General features: G+C 41.3%; 2 protein-coding genes across 2 annotated transcripts in view; one reads left to right on the top strand and one right to left on the bottom strand.

Moving 5' to 3' along the window:
• Positions 1-1,459: 1,459 nt before the first annotated feature.
• LOC101958989 (uncharacterized) overlaps positions 1,460-22,254 on the bottom strand; it is a 32,445-nt gene continuing 11,650 nt past the window's right edge. The window contains exons 2-4 of the mRNA XM_040290417.2: positions 5,409-5,535; positions 5,107-5,164; positions 1,460-3,852 (exon numbers count right to left, since the gene is read on the bottom strand). Of these exons, the coding sequence (XP_040146351.1) occupies positions 2,874-3,852; positions 5,107-5,164; positions 5,409-5,535 (1,164 nt within the window). The 3' untranslated portion in view covers positions 1,460-2,873. The remainder of the gene's footprint in view (positions 3,853-5,106; positions 5,165-5,408; positions 5,536-22,254) is intronic.
• The window catches only part of Acp5 (acid phosphatase 5, tartrate resistant), a 43,121-nt gene continuing 35,385 nt past the window's right edge, over positions 14,519-22,254 (top strand). Inside the window, exon 1 of the mRNA XM_005336184.5 lies at positions 14,519-15,081. The gene's annotated coding sequence lies outside the window, so the exon portion shown is untranslated. The remainder of the gene's footprint in view (positions 15,082-22,254) is intronic.

Raw genomic sequence — 22,254 nt, 5'->3', positions numbered from 1 at the left:
AAAATGATGGATGGAATGGGTAAAAAGTAATTAAATAAGTGAAGCCTAAATTTTAAAACAGTATAGTGAAAAGCCCCCAAAATTTATGTACTCATTTGAGTCTCATTTTTTCCAGTAAATGCAAAATATTTATAATTAATAAAGTGTGATACAATATATTCCCAAAGAGGCAAGAAAGACATGAATTTCAGGGGGAAAAAATTTTCAGTGTTACATTTGTCTTAATTCTCGTTTTCCTATTTCTTCTCGGAGCATATATAGTAAGTTTCTCGGGTCTGTTTTTTCTTTTTTGATGATTTCAAAAAGAATTCCAGGGCTTAAGTTTCTAACACCTTGAAGTGTTCAAATATGAGTTTATAAAATAATTTCTTGCCTTGGAAGTAACAATTGATTGACAGCATTTTCTTGTTATGTGTGTTTTGGGTGGGTGCCGAGGATCAAACCGAGGGCCTCCTGCATGCTAGGCAAGCTTTCTCCCAATACTTCATTTTCTGAAAAGAACAGAAACTTGTGGGTTTTCTTGTGGAATTAGTAAATATTCCTTATAGTTTTCTCTCTTCCTTCTTATACATAAAAGTTGGATTGAGTGATTTTGCAGGATTCTTCAAACACTGAGTTTGTTTCATTTAAGATATTAATGTTGGGCTGGGGTTGTGGCTCAGTGGTAGACCAGTTGCCTGGCATGTGTGAGGCCCTGGGTTGGATCCTTAGTACCACATATAAATATGAAGATGTGGCTCCATGTAAAACATTTGCCTGGCATGCACAAGGCCTTGGGTTCCATCCCTGGCACTGCTAAAACAAAGACTTATCTCCAGTTTCTCTAAATAAACAAATGCATAAACTTATATACTAAGAAAGAATCCTGGGGCTTGTCATCTGGTAGTATGTGAGGAACCTATAGATTAGTCCCAAAGGAAAGTGATAAGTGTAAAAAAAAGAAAATCATCAGATGAAAAGCCTCCAGGAAAGCTCTGAGGGTACAGAGCAACAGGAGAAACACTTACGGAAATCTATGTAAATTTGGTAAAAAGGAGAAAGTTCACCAAATTTGAAATAAGGTTACTCACACACTTCCTTTGTCTCAGCTCAGGGAGGTTGGAGACTCTACAGCCCAAAACACAAGACTCTTTCTGCCTTAAGTTTGCACAGAGAGAGCTTTCCTCCTGAGAGGTGCAAACTTCACTCTCTCTCCATTCCCAGCTACCTAGGACTGTGCCTTAAATATGGGAGACAGAGTGAGAAGTGAGAATGCCCTTCTTCCAAGAAGCCTGCACTTGATTCATAGAGGCTCACACTTGAGTGTAACATGTTTTAAATACTAAGATCAAGACTGCTAAGATCAAGCTGGGAGTGTAGCTCGGTGGAAGAGCATGTACAAGGTCTACAGAAAATAACACCCAACACAATAGGAGAAAAAGTGAAAACTCACAAAAGAATATAATAAAACTTCACATACTTATAGATTGATGACAACTATTTATTAACAAGGAAAACTGAATAAAGCTGTTTTTGTCCCAATTTTTTTAAAATTAGCATTTCCCATAAGAAAGCTGGAATATATAAAATAGGTAAAAGAAACCAGTAGAAAAATTTCAAGAATTAAACTCATTTTCACTGGCCTATTAATCACAGAAAATTAAACTGTGTAATAATGAAGACAACCTGCAAATAAGAAATACACATCAGATTCATACACAGAACCAGCATGGTTCCAAATGGCAAAAAAAAAAAAAAATTAGCTGACTTAAAAATAAAAACATTACCTGTTAAACTCATTATTTACAGGTACTTACAGAATGATCTCACTCCTGTGCTAATTTGCAAAAGGAGTAGAAGTCCATGGTACACAGATCCACTTTAATGATAAATGTGGGAAAGTGATAAAATAATAAATACCTTTACCATTTTTACAATATTTCTTCAATGCTGGGAATCTTCTTCAGCATTACACACAAAACTAACTTCCACTTGAGCTTTCCATATTATCTTTATAGGATTTTCACAGGACTCAAAATATTTGTTAAATTGATTTTTTTGTTATTTTAAAAAATAATAGGATTTCAATTCACTGTATATATTTTTTGAATATTTCTTTAATATTACATTGAAATATTATCTTTAAATACAATATTATCTCAGTGTAAAAAACCTAAGGGGGAAAAAATTTGTTTTCAAAGAACCAGACAAGCTTTGGATTCACACTGAAATACTACCTTGAACAGTTTGAATTCATTCTGTATTCCTACATATTTTGGTCAGAATGTGGGACAATTGGAGGCTTTTCTACAACACTTATATATGCCTTTGAACTGAACTGGAAGGATGGAGGGATTCTAACACCCTGGCATTCATAAGGTATTTCACCATTATGCATTCTCTCATATGCTGAAGTTTGTGCAATGAATAAAAGTTTTTACACACTGGTTTCTCTCTTCCATAAGTGTGACAGTTAAAAATATGCTTTCCCACATTTATTCCCTTCATAAGGTTGCTCTCCAGTATGAGCTCTTACATATATCAGAAAGTAAAACTAAAGACTTCACCATAAATTTTTGCCATGTTTTCAAAGGAACTGGGAAAACTGAAGATTTTACTTTGCTTTTTATTCAAAGAATTCTTCTCCAATATAAGCCCTTGCATGCATTCCAAATAAGCTTTTGAAGGTCTGAGGCTATCCCACATTCATTACACACACAGGGTTTCTCTCCAGTGCAAATTCCTTTCTGTACTAGGAAAGTGAACTAGGACAGAAAAGGTTTTCTTGAATACCTTACATTTAATTTATAGTATCATCCAGTGTATGCGATTACTTGTCCTGAAATGTCTGAAGAAGAAATAAAGGCTTCCCCACACTCTTTAGTCACAGAACTCTAAACAACATGAGCACTTTCATGCCTTAGAACTGCACTGGGAAAGCCAAAGGCTTTCCCACAAAATTTACATTTATAAGGACCAACTCCAGTGTGTCTTATCATGTGTCCTTGAAGGCCTGAGAGAGAAATGTAGGCTTTCCCACACTGCTTACATTCATAGGGTTTTTCTCCTGTGTGACTCCTTTCATGTTTTCGAACTGAAGTTGAACAAATGAAGGCTTTGCCACAATGTTTACATGGATAAGGTTTCTCTCCAGTGTGAGTTCTTTCATGTTTTCTAAGTGCACTAGGAGAGTTGAAGGCTTTTCCACATTCCTTACATTTATAAGGTCCACCTCCAGTGTGCCTTATCATGTGTCCTTGAAGGCCTGAGAGTGAACTAAAAGCCTTCCCACACTCTTTACATTTATAGGGTTTCTCTCCAGTGTGAGTTCTTTGATGTCTTCGAACTGAAGCCAAGCAGCTGAAGGCTTTCCCACACTGTTTACACTGATATGGCTTCTCTCCAGTGTGAGTCCGTTCATGTACTCTAAGTGAACTGGGATACTGGAAGCCTTTTCCACACATGCTGCATTTATGTGGTCCACCTCCAGCATGTGTTATCACATATCCTCCGAGGCTAGTGAGGGAAATGAAGGTTTTCTCCTGCTCCTGACACTCATAAGGTTTCTCTCCAGCATGACTGCTGTCATCAATTTGCAAAGAGCAATAGTAACTTGAGGCTTTCTCACACTGCTTACACTTATATGGCTTTCCTTCATAGTCCTGATATTCAAACAATTCCTGTCCAGTGTGGGATCCGATTGGACTGTTAAGGGATGCACGAGGCATAAAGACTATCCCACACACACTACATTCATGTAATTTTACTCCAGTTGGGATTTTCTTGGTCAGATTATGATCTGGAATCTGGGTGAAGATTTCTCCACATTGACTATTTTCTTCACTTTCTCTGAGTCTCTCTATAATATGTTTACTGTTTAAAAAAAAAAAAAAAAGAACATATTAACTACTAACAATTTACCTTTATACATTTTTGATATGTATTAAACTTACTTTTTAAAAAAGTTTATTATATGTGGTGCAGAGAATAGAATCCAGTGCCTCAGGGCTGAGATTGTGGCTCAATGGCAGAGCGCTTGCGTCCCAGGTATGAGGCACTGGGTTTGATCCTCAGCACCACATAAAAATAAATAAAGTTATTAAAAAAAAAAAAAAAAGAATCCAGTGCCTCACCACACATGCCCAACTCTTTTTTTTTTTTTTTCCTTTTTTTTGGTCCAGGAATTAAACCCAGAGGCACTTAAGCACTGAGCCACATCCCCAGACCTTTTTTTAAAATTATTAATTATTTATTTACTTTAATTAGGTATGTGACAACAAAATGCATTTTGATTCATTGTACACAATTACAGCACTTTTCATTTCTCTGGTTGTACATGATGTAGCATTGCAGCATACGCACAGTCATACATATACCTAGGGTAATGATGTCCATCTCTTCCATCATCTTTCCTGCCGCCATGCCCAGACCTTTTTTTTATAATGAGACAGGGTCTCACTAAGTTTCTTAGGGCCTTTCTAGGTTGCTGAGGCTGGCTTTGAACCTGTGATCCTCCTGCCTCAGCCCCCTGAGCCACTGGGATTATGTAAACTGACATTTTTATTGTTATCAGAGAAAGTGAGGGTTTTCTGCCCTGTCTAAATTATTTGAAAGTGAACAGATTGAATGGTCTGCAAGAGGGGTTAATCTCATCTATTAAATAAAACAGCAATATTCAGTGATATTTGCAGACTCTAATAAATGGTTCCTATGTTTCAAACATCAAACATCACACTTGAATACATATATAGGTGAAATTTTTCTGAATACATAAAATTTGGAGAGGGGCTTATTTATTTACTTACATAAAAAATTCTATGACAGCTGGGCTCGGTGTTACATGTCTGTAATCCCAGCGGCTTGGGAGGCTGAGACAGGAGGATCACAAGTTCAAAACCAGCCTCAGCAATGACGAGGTACTAAGCAACTCAGTGAAACCCTGTCTCTAAATAAAATATAAAATAGGTCTGGGGATGTGGCTCAGAGGTAGAGTGTTCCTGAGTTGAATCCCTGGGACCAAAAAACAAAAACAAAACAAAACAAACCACAACAACAACAACAAAAAAAACCTCTAGGCCATATTAAGATGCTTTGGTAAGACTGCTTTCTCCTTTCATTGTAAATTACCTTAAATTTCTCCCCTGATTTCTATACCAATCTTCAATGTTCTGGTCCCATTTTTCCCCTAGAAAGTAGAGCCAGAAAAACCATTATGATTTATTATAACTTAGAGAAAATGTCAGAATCGTTAATTATTACAACTTAAAAGGAAACATATTATATTAGACTCTAAGTTTCTGATGAATTGCAACCTTGCCAGTTTATTTACCACAGTATTTCCTTTCCAAGTTTCAAATCATGAACATCACTGATGGGCAAGAAACACTTGCTCTTTAATTGAGTAAGTAAAGAAAAATTGTCTTCCTTACCTATAAAGGCCAAGCTCATAAAGATTTCCCCGACAACATCTCTGTAGAGTTCCCGCTGGGCATGATCCAACATAGCCCATTCATCTACAGTGAAGTTCACGACCACATCCTCAAAGGTCACTGAGTCCTGAAACATCCCAGACATGTTTACAGAGGAAAGGTGAACTATAGTAAAGGTGGTCTGCATTTAATTCATATTTAATTCATATTCATTTAATTCATAAATCATGCATGGTGGTACACACCTGTAATCCCAGCAGTTTGGGAGGCTGAGGCAGGAGGATTGCAAATTCAAAGCCAGCCTCAGCAACTTAGCAAGACCCTGTCTCCAAATAAAAACTAAAAAGGGGGCAGAGGTTGTGGCTCAGCGGTAGAACGCTCACATGGATGCATGAGGCCCTGAGTTCGATCCTCAGCACCATATAAAAATAAATAAAATAAGGTATTTTAAAAATTAAATAAATAAATAAAAAGGGGGCTGGGGCTGTAGCTCAGTGGTAGAACGCTTGCCTCGCACATGTGAGGCAGTGGGTTCGAGCCTCAGCACCACATAAAAAATAAATTAATAAACAAAGATACCATGTGTACATCTACAGCTAAAAAAAAATTAAAAAAAAAAAAACCTAAAAGGGGCTGGGGATGCTGCCTAGTGTTTAAGCACCTTGGGGTTCAATACTCAATACAAAAAAAAAAAAAAAATTTCACTGGGGCTGGTGTTGTGGCTAAGTGGAAGAGTGCTTGCCTCACATGTGTGAGGCACTGGGTTCAATTCTCAGCACCAAATATAAATAAATGAATAAAATAAAGGTCCATCAACACTAAAAAATATTTGAAAAAAAGAATTTCACATATAATTCTGTGGTTTCTAAACATTTATGGTAAGTGAATGTGGGGATCAGAATTCTAATCCTAGCACCAAGAACACATGGAATCAATCTCTATGTTTAAATTGTGGTCATAGTACGAGTTTTATTGCTCTCTAATGGCAGAATCCAGAATCTTGGAGAAATAAGAGAGATGCTGTACAAAAAAAAAAAAATTTTAGGACCATCAATCCTTATGAGAAAAATTTTTCTACTTCCTTCCTTATTACCTACCATACTGCCCAGCACTCCAGTCACATCCAGGATGAGGTTTTCTACCTTTAATGAACACACACTTGTTGCTTTCCCAGCGACTTAAACACTCAGACCTTTTGCCCACCCAGGGATGCCAACTGCCGGGTTGCACATGTCTAAAACACTCAGGGGTCACTCCTGGGGAACTGGGCTGCACAAAATAACTACACAAGAGACAGAAATACCTTTTTTCTTTGGAGGTGCTGTGACGGCTCCCCTGATCTTAAGGGTCCGAAGAAAGAGAGAGAGAGAGAGAGAGAAGCTATCCTATATGAATTTGGCAGTGTCATCTGTAAAGCCTACAAACTCTCTACCAGTATCCACTCAATTAATCCCAAGGAGCTCTCCTGGGGAACCAAGAAATGTGAGAATAGGGTGAACCTCCTTCAGCATTGATGACATCTGGCAAGAGACTGGGGAAGGATGAGGTCACCTCCTCCTACAGGCAGGAAACACTGGATGGCAAAGGTTTGGCTCCACCCTATAGCAAGGACAGGTAGGTAACTGTGCTGAACTTATGGGATTTTTTCTTTTTTCAAGACTCAAGACATCACAGGCAGCTGAGTAGTGTCACCTGTTGAAAGCCTGGGAAAGCTTCTGTTTTCAGGACCAGACACTGTAGTTCTAATGGTCTACAGTGTAGGGATGAGGGGCCTTTTTTTGCATTAGAAAACGATGGACAGCTAGCACAGTGGCACTTGCCTATGATCCCAGTAACTCAGGAAGCTGAATCAGGAGGATCTCAAGTTCAAGGCTAGCTTCAGCAATTTAACAAGACCCTCAGCAACTTAGTAGGACTCTATCTCAAAATAAAAAAGTTAGGGGTGTAGCTCAATGGTAAAGCAGCCCTGATTCAATTCCCAGTGCCCAATGAATAAATAAAGACAACGGACAACTTATGGCCATGATGAGAGATCCAGAGATTCTACAGGGAATGCATGGAGTTTGCTGAAGCCTCGTTAGTCACGTGGTCTGTTTCTTAGGCACTAACAGGAGTGCCTGTTGTTTGGCAGTTCCAACAGGCTGAAGCCCTTGTGGTAGGGGTGGTCAATTTGCAAATCAGAGGTAAACTGGAGTAAGTAAAATGTGTCAACAAGGAACACATTGCCTCTATAACATCCCAAACCCAGAAAATGTTGTGGGTGGTGACAGAGTCAATGGTTATTCATACTGTCAGGGAGGGAGTAGCCCTGTTTTCAGGAATTAACTGGGGTATCAGGGTCCCTGGTATTAAGTGTGAGGCAATGGCCTACTTTTTCTGAGCTCTTTTTTTTTTCTTCTCAATATTTGTATGCTCTCAATGAATGCTAAATGGATGTTCCTAGAAAAGGATGGCTTCCTGACTTCAACATAATGTCAGCCTGTGTTCCTGGAGAAAGTTCAGTGTAGTTAAAATCTTTCCTGAAAAGACCATGTGATGACAAAGCTGCTGAGGTTCCAGAGGTGGACCACACTGCTCCAAAGACAAAGGCAAACTGCAGCTAAGAGGCTGCTGCAGTGGGCACAGACCTACCCAGCACGGTGACAGCAGAATATTTACAAGTTGCTGGCTGCACACAATCAGGAATTTATGTAATGGTGGTTACTGGGTATAGGGATTAATGGTGGAACTACAATATCAAAGCTGTGGTTGTCCACTGTGAGATGCCATTCATCCATTCCAGGTTTAAAGGCAAAACAGATTTTGAATAATGATCTTTAATCCTTCAGAGATGTACACAACCTACATTAGACCATGCTAAATAAGTTAACCACAGAATGAAGGTATAGGAGATTTGATTTTGGTAAGGTTCTTTGTAAGTGCCAAAGATCTAATTTTATTTTATTTCTCATTGATTTAGAGCTTCCACTCACCATGGGATATTTTAAAACAATGGCTGCTATGACTATGAGGATTTAGGCAAGACCATAGATCTTAAGGGAAGACATGTCTGTTTCTCCTCTATTTTATAACCAATTATTCTTCAAAGATTATAGAGTAAACCTTGCTTACAGTTAATGGGATCCCGAGATATAATGTAATTAGAGTCTTGTGTAGATTAATCATATAAAGGATTGCCAATTAGTGCATATAGCAGATATGAATTCAGAACTTACCTTGCAGAGAAAAAAAAGCAATCAGTGCTATTTCATCTATTTAGTTGTGTAAATACTTGGGAGTAAACTCTGGATTTCCAATTAAGTCACAGTATGGACAACTGTTTCCATATGTTTTTCTTTTGTTCCCTCTCTCTCTTCCTTCCCTGGCTGGCTGTATTTTCTATGCTGGGCATGAATTCTGGGCACCATACATCCTAAGCACATACTCTGCCACTAAGCACTCACTCCCAGCTCCTGGTTTGAGTCTCCAGATACTCTGTGGAGAGGGGAAAGGTGCCGCAGTCTGGCTGGGCACAATTCAGGAGCCATTTGTCAAAAGAAACGAACTTTATTAACCACACACGCCAAACAAAACTGCTCTTCAGGAAAACCTTCAGAGCCCAACTGCCACCACCGGCTTCCCCCAAGCCTCTCCACCTCCCCCACTCCTCCTGCTCTTGAGGCCCATTGGCTGGGTTGCGTGGCCGAAGCCAAAAAAAGTCCCCCAAGGAGCAGCTTGTGGTCTGAAAGGGCAAGGAAACAGCCCAATGAGCATCACCGCAGAGGAGCCAATCAGTTGGCAGCTAGAAGTTGCTGCGGCCTGCTGTGAGCCAATCATCAGCTGGCAGCTGGAAGTTTGCTGGGGCCCCTTTGGCTGTGGCTCTCAACAGAAAGGGACTGTCTTGTCTTCCCTAAGATTCATGAATTTCTTCCCACACACAGCCTCACACTGGCATCACCAGAGTTTTAGGTTTCCTCATGGCAATGGTTATAAGGTTAAGGGCTTCATGCTGAACCTGAACTTGAATTAACATCTCTCTGCAGTGCCCCAGGGGTGTTTGAGTGTTGCAACCTATAAAACCAAGAGTTGGGATCTTGTTATGATAGTAGCCCAAGGAACTATAGCAGCAAAAATACTTAAAAGGCCTGGTGAACCTCCTGCTGTTAGGATACTGAATTTGGCCTGCTATCTAGTAGTTTTCCCACCCTTCTCTTTCTCTAAATAAAGGCTCTATGTGGAGAGGAGGATCATCATATGGGCCCACCTTTTATAAAAAAATATTTTTATAGTTGTCAATGGATTGTCATTTTATTTATTCATTTATATATGGTGCTGAGAATCAAATCCAGGGCCTCACACATGCTAGGCAAGCGCTCTCCCACTGAGTCACAACCTCAGTCCGGTGGGTCCACCTTTTGCCCAGGAAATATTTCCACCCTCACAACTCCCACCCATACCAAGGCCACCCTGGCTTTCATCCTGAAGATACAGACAGAATCTGGCTAAGACATCACCCAAGACAGAATTAAGGAGGGCCCCCGACCCAACATTCCTGCTTCTAAATGCCAATATCTTACCAAAACTGCCAAATCAGGCAGGGGGTATGTCTCAGTGGTTTGCCTAGCATGTATGAAGCTCCGTGTTTCATCTCCAGCACCAAAAAAAAAAAAAAAAAAAAATCTACCTTCTTAGCTTCATCCAGGTTTGAGAAGGCTCAGCTATTCCACCCAGAGCAGCACAGCTCAAGTGAGCTCCCCCAAAAGTGGTACATTGTCGTAAGGCAGTAATTCAGGTCTCTGGGGAAGAGCAGGGTGTGTAATGGCTTGAAAGGAAAACAGCAGCCTGGCCTGCAATTTAATTGTGGTTGGGGATGGATGGGAGTTCCAGGGGCTAAGCCAGAGAAGGGAGCCCCAAGCTTTCTGGGAAGTTGGTCCAGGAATGGATGCAAGGGAAGAATAAAGACAGAGGCTTTAGTCTCAGCAATCACACATCAGAAACTGGAGTCTGGCCAGATGCAACAGAATAAACCTGTAACCACAGCTACTCTGGAAGCTGAGACCCAGAAGCTGAGTCCAGAGGATCACAAGTTCAAGGCCATTCTGGGCAACTTGGTCATACCCTATCACAAAATAAAAAGAGCTAAGGATGCAGCTGAGTGTGCAAGACCCAGGGATGGATCTCCAGTACTGCAAAACAAGCAAACCAAAAAACAACAGCAAGAACTGGAGATACAGCTTAGTTGGTAGAGTGCTTGCCTTGCATACACAAGGCCTTGAGTTCGATCCCCAGAACCACACATAAAAAAAAACACTAGAGTCTGACTACTCATACAATGAAGAACAGAGACAGGGAGAATATGCATTCCCAACTGCTTATTTTTACATTAAAAAACAGAGAAAATGCACAAGGAATTAACAAAAGGGCTTTTTTAAATATTTATTTTTTAGTGTTCACAATACCTTTATTTTGTTTATTTATTTTATTTATTTATTTTGTTTATTTATTTATTTTATATGGTGTTGAGAATCGAAACCAGGGCCTCGTGCATGCCAGGCAAGTGCTCTACCGCTGAGCCACAACCCAGCTCCCAAAAGGGTTTTTGTTGGAAAAGTTAGAGCAGGAGCACAGGATATATGGTAGTGAGTCTTCTCAAGTCAGACTTCCCTCTTGAGGGTTTTATAAATCTCCCTGCATTATTTACTGTAAATTAAGATAAATTTATGTACACAATGCTTTATGTTACTGTTTAATACTCTCTCTTTTTTTTTTTGTTTTGCAGTGCGGAGGGGTGGGTAGAAAACAGAGCTTCCCACATGCTAAGTAAGCTCTCTGCCACTGAGCTATACCCCCAACTCAATACTCTATTGACTTTGGCTTCTAAAACGATTTTGTGTGTGTTGCTGGAGATCAGATCCAGGGCCCTGAGTATGCTAGGCAATTGCTCTACCATTGAGCCATATCCTCAGCCCCAAAAAATGATCTAAAGAAAGAAAAATTCACCTGAGAACTTAAAATACATCCTCCCATCACTGAGTCTCTCATGCCTAAAAGTGTCAAAAATTGTGCTGTTCCAGAATTTCCTTGACTAACATGTCTCTTAATCTACAGATTCAAACAAGAAACTAAAATTTACACATAACAGAAGGAATAAAATTACAAAGTTTAAGGAAACTATGTTAAAAGAAAGCAATATCCCATGAAGGAATCAAAATAACAAATAAATGCAACACTGAATCTGTTCAGATAAGCAAACTGTTTCCCATTCATTCATAAGGAAAAACCACATACTGAGGGTTAAAACATTCCCAAATCTAGGGGTGGCCTTTCATAATTTAAATATAACTCCTAGCATAGGTCAATCCCTGGAGATGGAGGGCAGGGTACCTGGGCAGCCACAGGAATGGAGTCCTCTTCCTAGATGCAAGGAAATACCTCCCACCCCACATAAGCCTGTTCTCATAAGTGAGGAAACTCTCAGTTGGATTGAGTTTAGGGTTTGAATCAAATAAATTCCCAAATTTATTAACAGTTTTTCCAAAACATAGAAACTCTGATCTTCACTGATTTTCCCAGTATGCACAATTAACACTCTATGTGCAACAAATTTCTGGATACAAAATTCAAAAGGGTCTATATACAGACCCAAGAATGATCCTCTGTCACCTATCATGCATGTGGATGCCCAGTTTTCCAGTGCTCTGCATCTTTACTTAATACAAAGAGCTCTTTCCTAGGTGGGTATGAGCAGGCAGGACACCTGCCAGGGAACAATCCCCAGAAAGAACCAGTTTGATCTTCCATTACTTCCCTCTGCAGGCTCAAAGGTAGCCTTAACTCAGTGTCACTGGCCTTGGGCTTCTGCCTCTGAGTCAACAAGTAGCTTTGAACAACCACTGATAATCTAATTAACTATATAAAGAGGTTTTATTTAACTCATAGTTCTGAAGGTCACCACTGATTTTTTTCATGTGTGTGATGCTAGGGATGGAACTCAGGGCCTTACCCATGCAAGGTACACACTCTGACTGAGCTACATCTCTCTTCCTCCATTGATATTTTAAATGATACAAAGCCAGTGTTTGAAGAATCCAGCAAAATCACTCAAACCTAGTATTCATGGAAAGAAAACTGTAATGTACATTTGCCAACTCAGCAAGAAAACCTACAAATATCCAGATTTTTGTTGTTGTTTTTCAGAAAATGAAGGCTTCAGTTCACTCTAAAACATTCACGTAGGAAATTATTTTGTGTACAATTAATGATATTTGAACACAAGTTTGAGGTCAGGCTGGGAAACTTAGCAATACTGTCTCAAAAAGATAAATATATTAAAAAGTCTGGGCCTGTAGCTCAGTGGTAGAGCTCCTGCACACACAGGACTTTGATTAGATCCCTGGCACTACAAGAGAAATAAAAATAAAGATGAAGCCAGGTGTGGTAGTACACACCTATAATTCCAGCGGCTAAGGAGGCTGAAGCAGAAGGATCATAAGTTCAAGGCCTCAGCAACTTAATGAGACCCTGTTACAATTTTTTTTTAAATTTATTTTTTAAGAGGCTGGGGGGCTAGGGTTGTGACTCAGTGGAAGGGCGCTGGCCTCGAAGTGTGAAGCCCTGGGTTCGATCCTCAGCACCACAGAAAAAATAAAATAAAGATATTGTGTCCAACTACAACTACAAATTAAAAAAAAAAAAAAAGAGGCGGGGAATGTAGCTCGGTGGTAAAACACTGCTGGGTTCAATGCCTAATATAAAAAACTAAAAAATAAAGATGGAATATAATAGGCTCTGATAATTGGAGAAAAAATTGTAATGTAAGCTAGGACTCTTTTGTTTTATTCTGAAATTCATGTCTTTCTTGACTCTAGGAAATATTTTTTATTGTCTTTCAACCTCTACTGATTTAACTACTACTGACATTTACAGAAAACTGAATACAAAACTGAATACATAAACGTATTCAGTTTTCTGTAAATGTCAGTAGTTAAATCAATAGAGATATTCAGTTTTCTGTAAGTATCAGTAGTAATTAAATCAATAGAGGTTGAAATGCCAAGGAAGGGCAGGGTTGATCTACAGCTGAACTTAAAGGCAGATCAGTCTGGAAGATTTCTAAAGAAGAATCTCAATCCAAAGGAGTTCCCTTGAATGTTCCTGCCCAGTAAAGATTATAAGAAGGGGCGCATGCATCTGAGAGACAACAGATCCAAGTGGTTATTCTCTTGCTTTCCTTTCAGGTAAAATACTAACAAACAAACAAAGAAAACAAAACCAACAAAAAGAAAAAAAAGTCTTTACATACAGGCATCCATGGTACTATGGGAAAATTATAATTAAAACTTCGTGTGTAGAAAGGACAAATAGTTGAACTCGATGCTGTGAATGAGAGAGGGAAGTTACCATTTGGGAACTTGGAAAGGGTACTGGAAATCCAGGGATTTACTGCCAGCCCTAGGAAGACTTGGGAGGGATTAGGGTCCTAGATTTGAGACTTCCCCTACATTTGGAAAACTCCGGGCAAAAGGGTCCCCCTTGGGGGAACGGAGGGACTGCGGCCCTGCACACCCCACCTCCTCCACGGCAAGAACCCCCACAGAGTCGGGGTCTCCCGTGACACTCCGCCGTCGCAGAGCTGCCCAGAGAAGGCTCCTGACCAAGCTAAGGGGCCGCTCAGGGACAGGACAGGTCGCTGGGGTCCCAGATGCCAGTCCAGCCCCATTCTCGGGCCATAGGGGACCGAGGGCCGAGCGGGGCCAGCGGTGGACCTGGCGGCAAACTCGGAGTTTGCGCCCGAAGGCCCTCCATTTCCTGCGGGTTCCGACAGCGCCAGCCGGACTCCCGATTCCCGGCCCCGACACTCACCATTTCCGGCTTCCGGGGCGTCCTGCCCGGCGTCCTGCCCCGGCTCCCGGAGCCTCAGGGTCACCAGGTTACAGAGGGCGGAAGCTGCTGGCAGAAGGACCTAAGGTGGAGACCGGCGGAAAGACCCTTCACAAGAGCCGACAGAATCCCAGGACCAAAGCCCAGGCGACGTTGCGTAGCGACTCCCCGCCCCCCCAGAGGCGCATCTGATTGGACAATAACTGAGGCCACGCCCCTTCGCCTAAGTGACGTGGTAGGCGAACCTCCCGTGACCTAGCCCGCTGGCCGGCCTTCTGACGAGCGGTCAAGGCCAGTCCCTCCCAACCCTGAGGAAGGGGCGAGGAAGGAATCCTGAGCTTCAGCGCGTTAAGCAGGCGCTCCACCACTGAGCCACACCTCAGCCCTAACATACTGGCATTTTAAGAATTTGTTCCTATCCCAGAAAGAAGACTGGCACCGCGTGGGCAAGTAGTTCCAGGCTGTTTTCACTTGGAGCGACCCACTTGTGCAAAGCAAGAGGGGAGCAAGGCCAGAACTGAAAGGAGAGCCAGCTTTTCTCCACCGGGTCAGGGGCTTGGCATTAAGGCATGAAGGCCATTCATGGAACTGTGATGCTCTTTTAGGATCACCTAGAATCACAGACACTTAAAAGTGACGTCAGCGTATATAATACAGTCAGCCTCGAGTTTGATCTTGACCGTTGCCAGCGTTGAGGCCTAAACCATCACTTCCTCACCCTGCACATCTGGCTCTTTGATTCTGGCAGGAAGTGTGAACTTTGCTGGCCAAGTCTGAGATCAGAAACTCTTCTCAACCAACTGCCACCTATAAGGTATGTTCTTTAAAATTGTCAGGTGTGTTTACTCCAGAAGGGTATTTCAGATCATTCTTTCCATGTGCCCCTATAAAACTTTGTAAAAGGTTAGGACACTTCTAAGGTAATTGGAATTCCTACTCTCTTTGATAGATACTAGGAAAGCAATAACAGGTTATAGAAATACAGAATGAGTCTGAAAAAAATAATAGCACATAGGATCAAAACTAAAATACCAGGCATGGTGACTCAGGCCTATAATCCCAGTGGTTCAGGAGACTGAGGCAAGAGGATCAGAAATTTGGGACCAGCTTTGGCAACTTGCCAACACCCTGTCTCAAAATATAATAAGGATTAGAGACGCAGCTGAGTGGTAAAGTACCCCTGGGTTCAATCCCCAGTACTGCCCCACCACTAGCAAAAGTAGAATGTCAGCTTCAAGAAGACAAGGATGAACCAAGGGGAAACACGGATAAATCCTCAAGCTTTATTTGCTTTTAGCTAATGCTTTCATCACCAATTTTATGGGTCACATTAACTAACATCTCAGTCATATTGGTCATGAAGGTAGTTGTCTGTATTGTTTTTTAGGCTACTTTTGTCACTTTCAAACCTGTTGAAACCAATGACCTTTCACTTGGGCCTGCCAAGCTGTCTGATGGGTGACTTTTTGAGGTCCAAGGCCCAAAATTTGAACCTCAGAGCATACTGTTGCCAACATTTTCAGAAGTCAGTCTGGCTTCCAGCTTGGAATATGTCCAACTCAAATGCCGGGTTCAATATAAAAGCCATAAAATTTGGTTTTGCATATGTGTCTTTACCAGAGTTTTGAGGCAAAGGCCCCAGTGCTAGGGGTCTTGGTAGATAATTGGTTCTGACACACATCCCAAGATTCCAGTCCAAGAGACATGCAGTTGTGAAGGCAGGAAAGGAACTTTAATCAGTGTAGCTATACCAGGAAGACAAGGGGACTTACATCCTCAACCCTGTCTTCAGGGGTACTGGCATGAACTCCCAGCTTATAGAGTTTAAGGAGGCCAGAAGTGTGCATGATCAAGTGTAGTCTTGTCAAACTACAATCTGGTTTATCGTTATTTCAAGATTGGTCAGGGGCCCTTGTCTGGGACAAGAAATTGCTGTTGCTGGGGAGTAGTTCAAGTCTTCTCATAGGATATTTATTCATCAGATCTGCCTAGAATCCATTGGACCACAGGAGAAAATGGCACTGAGCAAAGGAAACAGATCAGAACGGAAGCAGAGATGCCACATTTTTAACTGTTTTTTTTTTTAGTTACCCATCAGGCATCTGCAGGTGTCTACAGAGCCAAGTGAAGTACTTTTAGTAAAAGCAGCCTCTCGGACCTTATTCCAGTACTGCTGATTACTTCAGTTTTCCCTGCCTCTGATCATCTTTCCCTCATATCTCAGACCACCATATTTGGGTGGTTTTTTGCTTGTTTTGATACCAGGGCTTGAACTCAGGGGCACATAAACACTGAGCCACATCCCTAGCCCCTTTTATTTTTTATCTTGAAAGATCTCAGTATGTTACCTAGGGCCTCAAGTTGCTGAGGCTGGCTTTGAACTTGTTATCCTCCAGCCACAACCTCCTGAGGCTGAGATTACAGAAGTGCACCACCATGCCCTGCCACCCTGCTTCTTTATCCCATAAATACCCCTAAGCCTTATTTTGGGGGAGGTGGATTTGAGACTTAGGTCCAGGGACCTCACACACCATGCTCCCTTGGAGATGCAGGGCTGCCAGCAGAGCTGCCCAGAAAGGGGCTCAGTGCCATGCCAAGTCTCCAAGTAGGGATGGAACAGGATGCCAGGGTCTGAGGAGGCCAGGGTCCCACATGGCCTTTTCCAATCGGCCCTCACTCCCTGGCTCAGGATGCTGGCTCCTTGTTCACCATTCCTTTCTTTTGAGGTCTCCTGGCATCTTCCCACAGGATCCTGTGATCCATACAAGTCACAGCATATGAATACTGGGTCACAGTGTTCCAGACTTAAGTGTTGGATGGAGAGATCCTTGGCCTCAGAGTAGGAGAGACCTGTCCAGGCCAGCCAGACTGGAACAGGAGGGCTTGGTGTTTGGCAGGGGTTGGGAATTCTTATTTTTTAATTATTTATTTTGAGATAGGGTCTCCCTATATTGCCCAGGCTGGCCTTGAACTACTGGACTCAAACAATCCTTCTGCTTCAGCCCCCTTGAAGAGGCCACAGCACATGCCACTGTAATAAAATTATTAAATGTGTGGAAAAATTATTAAATGTGCAGATTATGTCAGTAATATTCTATAACAATAAAGAGAATAACAACAAATATTTGAACTCAGACAAACAGACTGCTTCACCCAGTTCACAAGGAAACTGGCATTTGGGTTGAACACATTCCAAGCTGGAAGCCAGACTGACTGCTGAAATGAAGCCCCAGTTGGCTCATTCCCTGGCCATGAGGCAGGGACACTTACGGATTGAACTCTGGGAGTTCACCTTGCCCTCTGTCTCCTCCAAACTGTGTAGAAATGCTCCTTTCTTCAAGATCTTCATTTTCACCAGCAAGAAACTAACCAGGAATCAATTTCAGGTTCTGATTTATGTAAACCATCAAATTATGAACTTTCTCTAGGAGAACTTTCTCTAAGTCTGACCTTCACAGGTTTTTTTCACTTACATGGATGACAGTCTGACACCAGCAACTCTATAGTGCCAAAACCAAACTGTCCAGAAAACAGCCCCATGACAACAAGAGTCACAGTCTCAGAAAGGACAGACACTCCCAACTCTGCTGTGCATCTCCCACTTTTCAGTGCTCTGCAGCTTAGATCAGCTGTTCTGTAGCTGTTCTTCTGTAGCACAAGGTCACCTATAGAGGACAGCACCTGCCCACGAGGCACCAAGGAGAACTCCATTGTCCCTCCTTTGCAGGCTCAAGTTTGGCCTCAGCTCTTAGCCACCTGTCTCAGTCCTGTGTCCCCCACTGCAAGTCATTCACCTGCTTCACACCAACACTGATAAGTTCAATGACACAGAGACCTTCAGTTACATTGTTTGAATAAGAAAACCAGCAGAGACTCTGCTTTCCTTCTGTGCTTTTGTGTACAGTAAAGGAGGAAAACTAAAATACTGGCAAATAATTATTCCTTTGAGAAAAACAAAGATATTAGCAAACTATTCTTTTCTTTTTAAGAAAGAGTGAGAGAGAGAATGAGAGAGAGAGAGAGAGAGAGAGAATTTTTTAATATTTATTTTCCAATTCTTAGCGGACACAACATCTTTGTTTGTATGTGGTGCTGAGGATCGAACCCAGGCCACATGCATGCCAGGCGAGCGCGCTACTGCTTGAGCCACATCCCCAGCCCCAACAAACTATTATTTTCATATTAACAAATTCTTATGGAAAGCAACTAATTAAGTGTGAACCTTCCTTTTTCCTCTGCTTCAGTGACTCTCTGTGATCCTTGGTGAGGCATCATTCATCCTTTCCAGGTTTAGGAAAGGCCAGAAAGGCCAGATTGAACTTTTTTTTTTTTTAATGGTGTTGGGGATTGAACCTAGGGTGTCCTCACACATGCTAAGCAAGCACTCTCTCACTGAACTACATACACCCCCAACCCCAAGTCTGTTTAAAAAATATGAATAATAAAAAGTAATATGATTTTATAATATACATTTGACATAAGTAATGTAAATTTATGTTGTTAAAATACTAAAATGATAGAATATCAAAATAGAATATAAAAGTAGTTAATGATAAAAAATAAAAGTAAATATCCAGAGTATCTCCTTTAAACACAATGAGATGAACTTAGGAATAAATAACTGAAGGAAAACTTGAAAATTCACAAAATGAGGATAAACAACACTTAGTTTAAGAATAAATTAATCAAGGGGCTGGGGCTATGTCTTAGCAGTAGAGCACTTGTCTTGCACATGGAGGCCCTGGGTTCAATCCTCAGTACCATATAAGTAAAATAAAGGTATTGTATCCTCCTACAACAACAACAAAAAAATTAATCAAAGAACAAATAACAGGTGAGAGTTGTGGAGTTGTGGGTGTACCTCTGTGGTAGAGTACTGTTCTAACATGCGCAAAGCCCCTAGGTTCCACTCTCAGCACTATAATAAAAAAAAAAAAAGATAAACTTTGTAACTGTATAAGCATGAGAAGTAAATTTTACATAATAAAAGATGCCTGATGTATGTGCAGTATAAATGCTCACAGTGACTAACAGCGTGAAATAAACACCCTGGCAAAATTATATATTTTATTTCATCCATGAAATCAATGGAAAATTTTAATGTATCTTCTCAGTAAATGAATAAGACAATAACATTTTTTAGTGTACAAGCTATCTGAAAGTAGCTAATAAACTATTTTTAAGAAACATAAATATGAATCTTGTGTCTGAGGAAAAAAAATATTTTGTTTTTAATCACATATAATGAAACCTAGTTGAACTGGAACTGAGGTATTACATTCAGCTGCATCAGAGAAACGCCCATGATCTTCCACACAGGAAGAAGGTGCTTATTCTCCCATGAAAGGCTGGGAGAGCAGTTACTGCACAATCAGTGCAGCAGAGGAACAAACTCTTTATAGTCAGCTTTGCACTGCTGTGACCAACATACCCAACAAGAATAACTCAGGAGGAAAATTTTATTCTGGCTCACCATTTCAGAGTTTCAGTCCATGGCTGGACAATTTCATAGCTCTGGGCCTGAGGTGAGGCAGAACATCAAGGCAGAAGGGTGTGGTGGAGGGAAGCAGAAAGAACTTGAATGCAAGGAGCCAGGAATATTATTACTCTCCAGGGCAGGCCCCCAGTGACCTGCTTCCTGCAGTCATGCCCTTCCTGCCTACATTCAAATTACTAACCCAACTGGTTAATCCACAATTAGGCCACAGCTCTTAAAAATAGAATCATTTCACCTCTGAACATTCCTACATTGTCACACATGAGCTTTCACATCCAAACCATAATAAACTCTCATCCAGTGGGTTTTGCTAGCATCCTTGTAGCTGTCATGCTCAATCAAGAACACTATCACTATCCCCACGAACAAAGATACCTGACATACAAATTAGATCTTCTCAGAGTCTAGACTTAGGACTTGAAAGAAAATCCAAACTGCAAGGTGGATTTTTTTTAACACATAGTTCAGGGGCCTGTTTTTAGGAATGAGCCACTGGTAGACATAATACATTTATGATTTTATAACATTTCCTTTGGGTTGTATATTTTCTGGAGCATTAAATACCAATTACAAATTACACTGGGCATTTTCAGATTACTTTTTTGGGGGGTGGGTACTAGAAACTAAACTCAGGGGCACTCAACCACTAAGCCACATCCCTAGTGCCCCACCCCATTTTTTGTTGGTTGGTTGGTTGGTTTCTATTTTATTTATAGACAGTGTCTCACTGAGTTGCATAGCACCTCACTAGGTTGTTGAGGCTGGCTTTGAATTTTCGATCCTCCTGTCTCAGTCACCTGAGCTGCTGGGATTACAGGCGTGCACCGCTGCACCCAGCTTAGTTTTAAAATCTATTTGTTAAAATTGAAAACTTTATTTTATTTTTCACATTTATGGAGTTTTGATCCAATGTACATTTGTTTTGTTTTCTTTTGAGAAGGGGTCTCACCCTGTTGCCCTGACTGGTCTTGAGCTCTTGGGCTCAAGCAAGCTCCCTGCCCAGCCCCAGTGGCTGGGACTGAAGGCAGGTACCACCATGCCTGTTTGTGTGTGTTCTTACATGTAGGCCAATCGCACATCACTTCTATTCAAGAGGCTTCTCTCCACTCTGCTTCTTTATGACTCTGAATTGAACTGGGATGATGAAAGACTTTCCCACACACTTTATGTTTATAGGCCTTTGTCAAACAATGCACTCTCCCCACATGTGGCTCGAAGGCTTTGTTGATAATAAAAGCTGTCCCACATTATTTAGTTCTCTCTTGTGTGAGTCCTTTCACTTTTTTAAAGATTTATATTATAATTGAAGGCTTTCTCACATTCATACAATCACAAGATTCCTCTCCAGTGTGTCCTTTCTCGTGTATGAAATAAATTGAGATAATCAGGGGCTTTCCCACACATCTTACATTTAAAAGGTCCACTGTGTTTTATGTCGCGTCTCTGAATACGTTTCAGAGAAATGTTCTCCATACTTTACATTCCCAGAGTTTCTCTCCAGCATGAGTCCTTTCATTCATTTGAAAGCACTGGCCATGGCTGCAGGCTTTCCCACATTCCTTGTGTGTACATGGCTCCTTTCCATACTCTGACCAGGCTGAACTCTGATGAGCCTATGTAGGATTGAATGACCAAGGAAGACTTATCCAAACACATGGCTTTCACAAGGTTTTATTCTAGGAGGTGTTTTCTTTTTTAGATTATGACCTGGAATCTGGCTGGAAGTTTCTCCACATTGACTACCTTCTTCGTGTTATCTATCATATTACCTCTGTAAGAAATGAGACGCACACAACCAAGGGTTTGTTTATCAATGATTTTGCATTTGTTCATAGGTATTGAACTTACACTTAAAAATAAATATATATTTTTGTGGTGTTGGGGATGGAATCCAGGGTCTTAAGCATACTAGGCAAGCGCTCTCCCACTGAGCTCTATCCCCAGCCCCTTGGACTTCTTTATAACATTATCATCAAAGTATAGACTCGATGCCCTGTCTGGACTGTCTGATTCTGCATGGACTGAATGTTCTGCAAGATCTGTACCACAGCTGACATCAAAACAGCAGTACACACTAACCAGTTTTTTTCTTTTTCTTTCATGTGTGTGTTGCTGGAGATTGAACCCAGGGCCTCACGTATCCTAGGCAAGTGCGTGCTACCACTGAGCTATATCCTCAGCAGATCTCGAGTCTCAAGTCCTGGTCCTTAAGTCCAGCAGATGCACACTCACTCAGACCCCACAATAATCAGGTCAGGAATCTATGGAGGCTTCTCATTGGGTGAAGCTGAAGGCTGTTTGAAGAGAGGGTCATAAGGAGAAGCTGCTGTTCTCATCAGGGTCAAGATGTGGCTGTAGAGTTGGAGAGTGGTAAGGATGATGTGAAGAGTTGGGATGTCCATCCACATGTCCTCCTCAGGCTCTCCAGCATGGGGGCATCAGTGTCGGTTGGCTGAATGTCTGTTCATTTGTTACATCATTTATACTGAA

This window comes from Ictidomys tridecemlineatus, chromosome 2 (genome assembly GCF_052094955.1).
Source record: "Ictidomys tridecemlineatus isolate mIctTri1 chromosome 2, mIctTri1.hap1, whole genome shotgun sequence".
Lineage (NCBI taxonomy): Eukaryota > Metazoa > Chordata > Mammalia > Rodentia > Sciuridae > Ictidomys > Ictidomys tridecemlineatus.
This window is presented reverse-complemented; position numbering and strand designations above follow the sequence as displayed.